The sequence below is a fragment of the Gallus gallus genome, chromosome 10, assembly GCF_016699485.2.
Source record: "Gallus gallus isolate bGalGal1 chromosome 10, bGalGal1.mat.broiler.GRCg7b, whole genome shotgun sequence".
In the NCBI taxonomy this organism is placed as follows: Eukaryota; Metazoa; Chordata; class Aves; order Galliformes; family Phasianidae; genus Gallus; species Gallus gallus.
In genome coordinates this window covers 6,394,860-6,407,584 of record NC_052541.1, presented here as the reverse complement: position 1 = coordinate 6,407,584, position 12,725 = coordinate 6,394,860, and the positions used below count along the sequence as shown (strand labels likewise).

The 12,725-nt window shown below is 38.8% G+C and overlaps 2 protein-coding genes across 4 annotated transcripts in view; one reads left to right on the top strand and one right to left on the bottom strand.

The window, feature by feature from the left end:
• The window catches only part of MPHOSPH10 (M-phase phosphoprotein 10), a 1,076,704-nt gene that overhangs the window by 477,012 nt on the left and 586,967 nt on the right, over positions 1-12,725 (top strand). The window lies entirely within an intron of this gene.
• The window catches only part of THSD4 (thrombospondin type 1 domain containing 4), a 274,739-nt gene that overhangs the window by 204,218 nt on the left and 57,796 nt on the right, over positions 1-12,725 (bottom strand). For all 3 annotated transcript variants that reach the window (XM_046899269.1, XM_025154005.3, XM_025154006.3), the window contains one exon: positions 8,022-8,451. In XM_046899269.1, coding sequence (XP_046755225.1) covers positions 8,022-8,451 — 430 coding nt within the window. The remainder of the gene's footprint in view (positions 1-8,021; positions 8,452-12,725) is intronic.

Here is a 12,725-nt window from a genome sequence, read left to right as displayed (position 1 = left end):
TTACATTAAGCAGTGTATCACTAATAACTGAGCTGCAGATCTATGCAGAGAACCTGGGGTAAAATAAAACAGTAAATAATTAAGTAATTTTCTTAATAGACAAGAGTTCCTTTATTGCTCACAAAACTCCAGTTCTGAAAGCCCTGAACCTGGGCCAGTTTGACTACGTCACCCTAAGCATCCTGTAATGGCACTCTGCTACCCAAGAAGTAAACTATGCACCATCGTAAGAAACTGTCACCAAAAAGTGACTCAGAGAGCTCTTAAATGGGCAGTCAAGACAGTGAGCAGGCTTGCTATCTGCAACTGGTAATGCAACCAGAAATGGAGAAAACAGTACATTGCTTGGCATGGGATTTACTGAATACTGAAAATAAAAACAGAAGACAGTTTTCAGGAAGAGGCATGGGACCTTTCCCTGACTTCTACCCCCTACAGATCACCCAGTGCCTCACTAACACTGCAGCTATAAAAAATAGGGGATTGGCTTCTCCACAACTACAAGTCAAGAATTGAAAGATAAAAAGCCTTATCAACATATCACTCAAAGGAAACTCTGTTTTATTAAGTGAGCTTGCATGTCTCTCCATGTACAGTATGATGCCCTGAAAGGTGTTATTTCTGTACATATACACAGCAGACTTGACAAAGTGCTAGCAAAACAGGCACAGAGCATTGCAGCCTGATACTATTTACTTATTTATCACTAGCACTTCAATTATTTCTGCAGCCTGATTTTTTTTAACTGTTCAGGGCAGCACAGAGCTGCCTAGAAACTCCAGCAACAGCACTGCAAACAGACCAGTTTCTCCTTAAGCAACCTTGGCTTAATTTTGGCAGCTTCTCCTGTACTTACTTTTTCCTCCACTCACCATTCCTGCCATTATGGAATTCATGCTACCTCGAAAACAGACAGTTCATTATTATCAGTAGTGCTGAACTAATACCAGGGAAAAAGCACTCTCTTCATGTACTAAAACACATAGTGACATCTGACAGGTCTTTTCTATGCCTGTAATTAAGAGAATTAGTAACAAATGCCTATAATGGCAGTATTGCAAAGAATACATATTTTGAAAATGAATTCAAGGGATTTCCTATGAACAGTCATCCCCTGCTTCTAAAAACTGTAAGCAATTAAACTAACAAATGAATAAAAAGCAAATTTCTTGTTTGAATTATAGGAATATTGCATAATTACACACCAGGATCTCAAAAACTTTTGTCAGTATGACTTGACAAGAAGAAGCAAAGACAAGCTGGAATGCCTTAGAATATCTCCCACAACACTTGTCTATATTGATAAATGATTACTCAAATTTACAGTACTCTGTTAAACAAATGTGTAGTTATGTCAGGAATGCAAGCAGCTGACTTTAGATGGTTGAAATTCTGAACTCCGCATTTTTGCTGATTAGTTTCCTCTTGAAAACCTGGCACAGAGGGTTGAACAAGGTAATGCATCTCAGCACTCCAGTCATGTTTTACACTGAGGGAAAATAATTGCTTCAGTTCAAAAAGCATAAAAATGAAGTTTCCAAATCACTCTATAGTATTTCAAGTGCTAATGCTGCTATTAACAGCTGATGAAGTCACTGAGGATCTTCTTTCCCTCTTCCTTTGTCCTGTGACATACACACAGTTCGCTCTCAGAACAAAAAAAGGTAACATCTCAGATGGTTCCAATTACTAAGCCAGACCTACTACGCCCAGGTTGCGGAAAAGTTAGGAAACAAATGTTTTAGCCAAACGATATGCATTCTGTTTTCAGTTTTAAGGCACTACAAAGAATTATTAACATTTGCATATCACATTATTACTAGGCATAATTGAGGGTCTGAATCTTCATCAATTGTTGGGCATAAATTCTGCATCATCCAACTTCAACCAGTACACAGACTTCTCAACTTTCACCAAGCAACTCATTTAACAGCTTCAGAACTTCATACTAATCCTCACAAAAATAAAATGCTCAATGCATCTTGTGATGTCCAAAAATCCTGCGGTACTACTGTTAACCATACCTTCTGCAGTATTTCTGAACAGCAAAAGTCAAGAAAATACATACTGTGAAGCTTACAGAGTCTCTGGAAAAATCAGCTCCCACAGTGCTTGTGTTAGACTCCATACTAATGGTGTTGAATATCTATGGAATTGGCCCACTCTTACGCTAGAAGAGGGGAAGTGGCTTCAGGTTATTATCGCCAAGAACAGACATGAGAATTCCTGAAGGTATTTAGGAGCAACAGTACGAAACAGAAGAAGGAAATTGAAAGCTTAGGTTGAACATCACAATGTGTGTTTGGGACTTTTTACCAGAAGAGGGATTTCTACATGGATAGAACTTAAACCATAGTACGTAGTCCTAAGCCATATTCATCATGGCTTGAGTTGTGTGATATTTAATATCAAGTTACACATGAGTACTGCTTCAAAAGCAGTACATTTTCTGAAGGGTAAATTTAATTGCCGTCAGTATGAGCACTCACAACAGATCTTCCAAATGTACAGTGTGAATTCCACTTACTGTTTCATAACATTTGAGTGGAAAACATGGATGAAAGGGGGTGGTACCACTCATTAAATTAGAACAGCATGTCACAAAACGCTTCAAGCACAACCAAGTTGTGCAATTGACTAGTTTGGGCAACGCTGGCCTTTCTAGTCTTAGAAAAAGTGCAATTACTGTATGTGCGAACTCAACATATAATTTACTTACTGTGTCTTTGTGATAATGCACTCACAGACTGACACATACTCTCAGCTTTTCAGTGGGACATTTCCATATTATTGACTTGGTATTTAAAGTATCAAAGGTGATATTATATCTTATTATCTTACTAAGCTGTCTTTGGATAAAATCTCATTTCTATATGAAGCAGGCAGTTTACACGAGAGCATTACAGACCCCACTGATCACTACTCCCTAGCCTGGAGCATAAAGGCTATGCCTGTAGGAATATATGCATTACAACATTTTTACATGATACCTGGCTTTTTAAGCCCATAATTTTATAGGTTTATGCACAACAGGGCATTAGAGCATGACTCTTGAACCCTGCATGCCAGGTTAGTTTAAGATAACTTGCATTTATTGATCAAAGACTCCCTTGTAACTGAACTTTTAATAAAAAATCCTAAGACTCTAGATATCAAAAGAAATTTTGAATTGTGTGATTTTTGTCTTGTTATGAACATTTTACTGGATTAATAAAAAATTAACCTAGCAATAATTACTTTGTGTAAAGGAGTTGACTTTATGTTCTGTTACTTCCCCAAGTAGAGAGCACACTGGTGGAATAAAACTGTCAGAGAAAGCTTCTGAAGTTATGCCAACATTTTCCCTCATGATTTAAGGCAGCCAGTTTCCCATAAGTTATTTAAATTCTAATAAAAATGTCATAATGCACAATTCTGTGCTAATACAGTCTTTTCACTTGTTGAGGGGGATGTCATAAAGTTCCAGTACAGAGACGCAGAGGAAACAACTGCAGTCTAAGAGCCTCATCAAAGATGTCTCTATGTGACTGCTGAATACAAGGGACAATTGATCAAGCTATGTGAGACACTTTATGAGTGACATCTCTGTGCCACTGCCAGGTAAGTTAAGCTTGTATCTGTAATAATGCATTCTGAATTAATACTTATGAAGTTCTGCTGCAAATATAATACAAACTCTATTATACCTAAGGCAACATAAACCCATCTGAGCTTTTAATAATTTTCCTATACAACCACAGAATATCAGTCTCCAAAAGTACATACAATCCTACAGTGTTCGAAGGAGAAATTCCTCACATAAAGTCAATAAAAAATTCCTTCAGGAAGAGATAAGTCATCATAACCCTGCTTTTCCACTTATGTCAAACACCTACTCTACACAAATCTCAAAAAGAGTATAAACAAACTATACAGTAGCTCTTTGGGAAACTTTTTTTCAGTTTAAAAAAGTTATCTTTAAGGTAAATAGTCCTTTATTTGTCATTACCTCAGTATTTGAGCATCTCAACTACATCCTTGTAGCAGTTGTGAAAAGGCCTTCTGGGAATTACATTTTCTGTTCGATACAATATTAAACATTTCCACTTACACCTCTGTTAAAAATCGTAATGTTGGAAATATTTCATTTTCTATAGAGTGGAAAAATTAAAAAAAAAAACAACAAAAAAAACCCTCCAGTGCAGAATTTCAACAAGCTGGCAGCAGGACCCAAGATCCCAGATCCCATGGGAGCCTGCCAGTGCCCACCTGCATGGTTAGGTGACAGAGCATGTCAGTTCTAAACAGACTCAACTCATACCTGTAGAATATTTGATTTCTATTCAATTAGGATTCTGCATCTGAAAAAGCCTTCTGCTGGAAAAACGGAATGACTCACGCAAGTCAAAATTAGTATCATCATCATTAATATGCTATAGGAACTGAATGGAAGGATTTATCCCATCATGGCAGAGCCAGGAACTGGCCCTTGGCATCTTACCTCACCTCTGCTCTTCATCCACACCACCACTTTTTTTGTGTAGCTCTTCATGGGGAAAGTCATACCTTAATTTCTTTGCCTATTTTTCCCGTACTTCTTGCTGTACTGCAGCCAAATCACCATCTTGTTTGACAGGTTTTGTCACCAGAACATTTAAGCAGTCGTGGTTACCAAGTGACAGCAGACTGAGCTGCACTGGTGCAATCTGGACAGTCAGAAGTGCAGAACAGCAGAGATAAAGAGCTGTCACGGCCAGCGGGGCCTTTCCTCCTGCACTTCCCCTAAGGATAGCATATTAAGAGTGAATGCCTATCAGTAAGCTATCACTCACTGTATGTCTTACAAAAATTATTTGAAGTAATATAACATTGATTTTTTGAAGGGTCACTTTCTGTTAATACTCCCCAAGTAGGCTTGAACAGCCCGAACTCTGTAAATTTCCTTGCGAACACTCACTCCTCAGGCAGCCCTCAGAGCAAAGTTAATTTCCAAATACATTCACACACATCCAGACACTCATGAAGAGCCAGCGACTTGGCAGTGCTTGAGAGAATCAGTAACAAGAAGTGCTCGGTAAATAAATGTTCCATTGGAGTTGTTTCCTTTGTTCTGGTGACAAACACCACAAACGAGTTGGCATTCAAAGCTTACACACGCCCATATAATTCTCTGTCCTCTAATGCAGGGGGAAGTAATGAAGATTTACTCATCAGTCCTTCATTTTGGAGGTACGGAGGCTATGCTGGGAGAATTTTAGTGCATAACAAATAGCTTACTTCTCAGTAAGATCTGGCAGCACTGCCTGTGCGTAAAGGACAGATGCTTACTGCTTGTTTGCTGCAGCTGTACACCCTGAGGTGAGCATGTGCAAAGTGTATGTGCAAGGTGCTGAAGAGAGGAAGCCACTTGTAGAACGAGAGACCCGGTTTAATGGCCTGCCTAAACACTTGAATAAATAGAAGCACTTCCTCTGTTCTCCCTAAATCCCCCAGTTTAACCCTTATGAATCAAACTGTCAGTCATTAAAATGAGTTTAGCTATTAATGAAAAAACAATAAATGTACAATAATGAGGAAATGACCTAATGGACCAAGGCAGATTGACTTAATTCATTATTAATTAACTGCCTTAAGGAGAAACTGTAGAAGGAGTGGCTAAACACCAGGATAACTGTTAACAGGATATTTTCCTCTCCGTTAGTGAGATTTTCTGTTTTGATATGATCTGGAAAGGAACTGAAAAAGAAAAAGAGAGAAAAGAAGACTGTTCTCTGCGTGCTGTCAGGGCCTCTGGTACATGTCACTGCTGATAAATTAAATTAAAGTCCATGTACAGAAGCATTTAATCAGGAAGAACAAGCAAACAAAATGAAACACTATCAGCCTTGTTTTGCTCTCATCCTGGCCTTTCTAAGACAAACTGTTCTTAGTAATTTCTTTTTCCTAGTCATATTAATTACCACATCTACAGAGAAAAATAAACCTGAAAAGCAGTTATAACTTCTTTGAGGGAACAGAAATCCTGTTAAATAAAGAACATCACTACACCTGGAGTTTCATGCCCAGGAAGAGCTACTTCATCTACAATTTCTCTTTCTTACTAAAAATCTCACATATTAACAATGATTTCTTTATAACTGCACGTACACATGCAGCCATGGCAAAGATGAAGCGACAGTATGCTCACCTATTTCTTTCTCTTCCTCTTTGAAGTCTTCTGTTTAAACAACTGTTTCCAGAATTGACATGAAAACATTTTCACTTATGTCCCCCTACTACCAACAAAAAATTGGCAGTGGTCAGACCACTTATCACACCAACCTGCACATCTCATCTCTAATTCACAAGCTCAGAGCCCTCTTCTCTCCATGCTGCTTGTCATTCTCAACAAGATTTCTCAACAAACCTTCCTTCATCACTGAGGCTGCGATTGCTTCTTTCCTTCACCTCATTTCTAACTTCTTTACCTATCTCCTGTTGCTCTCTGAAAAGGGATCATTCCTGGAAACCTTTATGTTACTTTTTTAGGTCAGGCAGAATGTTGTCCAACTTTTTGCCTTGATGCAGTAATGTACGAAATGAACACAGGAAAGTGCAATAGATCAAAAAGAATCACTGATCCCAAGCAAAAGCTTATCACAGGGGAGTAAGAATCCCTAGAGTATTTCAAAGCAGTACATAAGTGTTATATCTAATGAAAGGTTTATTAGTAAAAACAGAATGCAGGCATTGGCCACTGAGACATCTGTATATCACTTAAATGCAAGAGAGCAAACTCAGCCCTGACAACGTACCAAATTAATGCCCACTAAGTAGGTTTATTGTTTTTCCCCTTCAAAAAACAGAAGCAGATTTTCCAAAACAGCAATATATAATGAGGACTATACTGAGAGGCTCAAAGCAATCCTTCCATGCTTTCCCTTTCAAAAAAACACACAAACTTTCTTGCCATTAATTCTCTTCAATCACATGCTCTAGACTCAAACAGCAGACTTTACTCTTAGATAAAAAAATATGTAATAATTGCTACACTAATAGGCCAAAAGACATTCATCTGTCTTGTTTAGGTTATGCTTTTGCTATCTTGATCATGTTCTGTAGCTACATCTCCACTCTGCAGGCAGGATTTCTAACAGGCAGAAGAACTACACATTCCCTCAGACATTCCCTCTTGTGTTAGCAACTGAGACCACTCCTGAATACCCTGCTTCTAATATCCAGCAGGAGCTTGTTGAATTCTGTGACACTAAGTTAGAAGAGTAGCCCCAGCAAGACACAGATGTTAGGAAGAGATATGTTAAAAAATGCTCAGACACTGACAGAAACTGAACATTTTTGCATGATGGAAATTGCTTGTGGGGAGAAATACTAAAGCTTCACTTGCCTCCCACATACAATGGGAGATTGCCCCAGAGCTTAGAGCTACACCCAGCCGAACATTTTTTGAATGAAGTAATAACACAATAAGTTTTATTTAAAAAGTAACACAGAACAGATTTTCTTTCCAGAAAGCTAGGAAGCCAAAAATCAGAGCATGTGGAGCTTGGATGCTGATAAAAGTAGCATCTGTTACAGAACGTATGCAATACCATAGAAAGATACTGGCGTGATACAGGCTACTGGTTGCTGGCTCTGATGCTACTTAGAGCAGGAATAGCACTCCCAGAATTTTCGCCTTATTTTGTTGGCCTGAGAAGTAAGATGCTGCATAATATGGTCTATCCCAATCCCACTACTCCATTATTTGTATGGAAAAAAAAATTCAATGTTTCTGTGACTTAGTTTCTCCCTCAATCAAATCAGAATTGCCCATACTGGTAGGTTTAATGACTGCTTAAAATCCCTGAAGGTATGGTTTTAGGTAACTACAATATCGCACATCCACTTTTAGTATTCAAAATTACACTTTTAAGTTCATTAAAAATACTCATAACATTCATAAAAAACAATGCACATCTTAACTTCTTGACTACATGAAAATTTAGAATACCGGGGAAACCAACAGTTGTCTAAAATATTAGGTATAAGAAATACAGACTTACGTTTGTGTTGCAGAGTTTATATTGCTTGTAGGTGCCAACACATACAATAGCTGCAGACCTTTGAGGCTGGGGCTGACCCTGGACCATTGGGTGTGATGCAGATCCATGAAGGGTTGAGTCACTGCTGTGAAACAAGTTCTGAGATGCAGGAAATGAAGGTGACTGATAAACTGAGGGTCCAAGGACCTGGTGACCAGCCTGCGGCCCGCTTTCTTCTTGATAAAGGTTCCCATGTTGGAGAGAAGCGCTGGCTGGCTGGCTGTAAGCGTTCATGAGACTTGGACTCTGATGAAATACATTGTTCCTTGATGACTGTCGCTGCCTTCGAAGTTTCTGAGGCTGCTGACCAGTATCAGTTTGTAAAGGTAAAATGTATGGCACTTTTCCATATCCATACTTTCCTGGACCAATAGGATTTCTGTTTCTGCTTCTAAAATCAGAGACACAAAAAATGGTTACTGAGTTCATAAATGAAGGAGCTGTTAGATACTCGTAACTCACTACTTGTCTAAATTGTCAGTGCAAAGCAATAGTGGAAGGACAATGTTGTTCTTTTCAACCCTAGTGCTCTCCTTGAAGATGGAAATTCTCAGAATCTCCTAAAATTCATAACCATGTTCTTGAAGAGCTTGAGATACACAACAGCAGGGAATCCCTGCTGTGAATTTGGGTAACAGCAGGGGAAATTTTGAATTCAGTATGACAGAGATCATTAAACATTTGCATACATTTAGAAGGCCTCCTGTGGTTCTGCTTCAACTGCTACTCAACAGATATAAACAGAAACAGAAAAAGGGTGAGGAACATCAAAATATTATTAAAAGACCTCTGGAAAAGACAACAAATGCAGAAAAATATTCTTTCTACAGTGCAGTTTACTTTTTCTCCTTCTTTAGCCAGTAGATTTGAATTGTACCTTTAAGAAATTGAAGAACCAGGCACTGAGTCAAGAGGACACAGGAGTCCAAGGAGTGGGATTCACACATAATGGGTATCTAATGGACAACCTCAGATTCAGGACATGGAAACAGCATCACACACGGTTGCTGTCTGATCATGTCCAATGGCCCTAAGCTTGCCAGGAGCACTGGCCAGCAGCAGGTGCTCACTGAGAGGCAGCTCTGTCTTCTACACACCCACAGAAACTAAGGACTAAGTCTAAAAAGTCAGCTCCAAACTACCAGCTAAAAAGCACAAAATGAATAATGCATTTGACTCATACTATTCAAAAGGGTTAATCCTGGAATTTTATCTGCAAGCAATAGGCTTATTTGCATTTATTTTCCTTGCCATCCTGCACAGCTAACATCACGTCAGGACTTGATCTCTACTGCTGCAGTCTGAAGAAATAAGTTGGCAAAAATAACCCTTCCAGTAGAGAGCAATGTGTGAATACAGATATTCTGGGTAACCTTTGCAGCTCAGGATAGGAGACTCTCTTAAAAAAGTAAAAAAAAAAAGTCCTTTTCCCTCAGTCCATAAAACATATTTTTTATATATTTAATATGTATAAAATAATAGACTTGAGCTGCAGTGAAAACCAAAGGCCATAAATAGACATAATCATTTTCTAGAAACTGAAATGTTACAGACGTCAGCCAGCCAACAGATCAAAGACTTTTCTTTGGGTTTGTTTTTTCTCCTGTTTGTTTTCTTCCTCGCTCTTAGGTTCTCCCAAGACCTTTGTTATATGGAAACCATGGAAGTCACTTAACATTCTAGCTTTATGGCCTCGTGGGGCTTTTAATCAATCTTCCTGGCTCAAGGATGTGTGAACAAGAGTGCTGATTTACCCTGGCAGATAAGCAGACAGCACTCTTGAGCTGTTTATAGCAGTTAATCTGCTCTGTGACCATGATGGTCATTGTCGAGGTAGGTTTTTGGTGGTTTCAGCAGAGAAAAGCAGTACAGTGATTTATAGCATTAAGGGAAGAAAAGTAAGTGTCCTGTAAGGGGACAGAAGAGGAAATAAAGAGAAATTATGAGTGGCAATTAGTTCAGAAGTTGAGGCTAAAGTCAATGGGATTTAAATAAGCACAGTATTGTGGTGTGTAATTTGTGTGGAGCTTTTTTAATGGCCAAATCAATTGATTCTCCCTTTGTTGCTGCCATTTCTCAATTTTAACATAGCATCTCACTAGCAGGTAAGAGTAAAACAAATTTAAAACAAAAGTCCTCCTTTCTTCACATTCTAGACATGTTTTGGCACTCTGGAAAAACTATGGCATTACAGTTCTCAGGAAGCATCTTAGATTTTGGAGCAAACTGGTTTACCTTGGGAAATAGATGCAAGTCCTTACTTACATGTGCCCTAGTTTCTAATGAGACTGACCAACAGCAGTTTCTTGACTGCAATTTTGTGCCAGTGCCTTCACAGGGTGGGCACAGACTGGCAAGTCTACTGCAATTAGTTTTTTAAATACATGATTTACAGTCAGGTTGCTTGCATTTGGCATCAGGAAGAGAAAGCTGAGAATAACAGAGCACTAAGCCATTTTCAGACCAGAGGAATGGTAGGAATATGCCTCTGGTTCAGCCATCTAAATGCTAAATTCTTTACAGCTACAAACACTTCCACAGAGGAGCAGCAAGGCACGTCGCCTGACCTGCCTGGAGGAACTGCTGCTCACAAACCAGGAGAGGTCAAGCAAGAGGGCAAAAATGAGACTGATGTTTGACTGTTAACCTCCAGTTCAGGGTCATGAATGAGAACCGAAAATAACTGAAGGATATGCAAGAAATGACAAGCAAACTAGGACTCTTCAGCCTGGAAAAAGACAAATAGGCAAACAGTAGTCTTAAATATAGCATATTAGCTGAAAGGCTAAACCCATGGCTGAGGGCACAAAGCGACCAAAAGCTGCTGAAATCTCATCAAATTAATTGCAAAAATTTGAAAAAAAAATTGATTTTGAGGGATTTCTCATTAAATGGTCAATGCTGCAAATACTGTTCAACAACAGCCTCTTAGAATTGAAAGCAGTAACAGTGTTCTCACTGTTAATTCCTATTTCATCTTGGCTTTTTTTTTTTTTTTTTTTTTTTTTTTTTTTAAATTACAACTTGGAAATCTTGCTGAAGTCCCAACAAGTTTACTCTGCTCAGGTTGTGCAGGAATTACGGTCCGGAATTTTCATTGGAATACACTTTCCATGAAATGGAAGGTTAACTTCTCGTAGCTTAGAACTTCAAGTTTCTTTCAACATACAAACTGCTGGAAACAAAGTGGAACACTCAAGCTCTAATTATTAACATCTTTATCAGTGTGTATGCATTCATTTAAACCACTATTGCCTGGATGGAAACTATTCAGAGCTCTGTGTTTTGCCTTAAAGCACCTTTCATTCACGCTTGGCAACATCCTTAAAAACTGGGAATGAAGATTGTTGCAATGTAATTAAGAAGACTGTAAAAATAGCTTAGTGGTAATTAGCTTTTATATTCCTTGGGGAGCATCAGGTAGAATTTATGATGTCATACAGTAACAAGGAGGGGACGTTTAGTAGATCCATACATGAAGAGAGAACAATGGGGAGTGGGCATTCAAGGGTAGGAAAGAAGAGGAAAATCAGACAGTGGCTATCATTAGCTTAATAATTAGAACTAAACTAACCTTCTTGACACTGGTTTATGCTAATTCAAATCAGCTCTGATCTACCTGTAGGAGATGGAACTAAGTCAAGCCCTGACAGCTTATTGACTGTTTTCAGTTGACAGTTGCTTTTTTCTTACCTTCTTCTCGTAACCCACATTACACACTCCTCACCACAACGTGGTTTGGAAGCCCCTCTTTATGGTTTTGTTGTTGTTTGTTTGCATCACAACATAGGTCACAAGTGGGTCAAGCAAGTAACAACACTCCCCTAAACCTATACATGACCAAGTATGCTAAAAACCAACAGGCTCATCTTTCTCAGTGTGGCAGCGGACGTTGCCACCGGAGCAACATTAAATTTATCAATCCCATCTGTTGACAAAATCACAGTATGTCAACATCTCTCAGACAAACACTCAAAAAGCCCAATACAAGAAAGATCTAAGCATTAAATTACTCTGACAAAGCTTCTACTGCGGAAAAACAAAGAGGGAAATCATGCCACTAAGAACAGAGTTGTCATCTAAAGGCAAATTACTGCTGATTAGAAAATATATGCTGAAAAGCAAGTAGCGGCACTAAGTGTTTCATGTCAGACGTAGCCAGTAGACATCTCTGATCTATTATGTTCATCTCAAGTAGAGGCATAACAGCTGTTTAATGCAGCTCTGGCAATCTTCTTAGGCAGAATTCCCACATACACACCTCCCTGATAGTTCAGACAAATCTGTTTAGCACTTTGATAACCAAAATGGTGAGCACCTTTAAACTTAAGCCAACCTAAATATATACTTGAATTAAAAAATACATTTGCCTAGACAAGTACAAGAAATCAGTCCTTGAGCTGTTAGTGTAGGGGTTGTAGCAAACCTATCTTACAACAGTTACTGTTAGCTGGCATTCTTCTTGTCTGTTAACGATCCCTCCTGCGTTAGGGACAAGTCAGCTGACTTCACCAAGAACTCAGCCCTCGCAGAACCAAAAAGGAAATTTCTTGTAGTAGCTTTTTCCAACTGCAGCCCTGAGCGTACACACCCCCCAACAGGCAAATAATCACAGTATCATTGCTTCTGAGTTTATGAACTGAGAACAATGCTTTGAACCTCAAG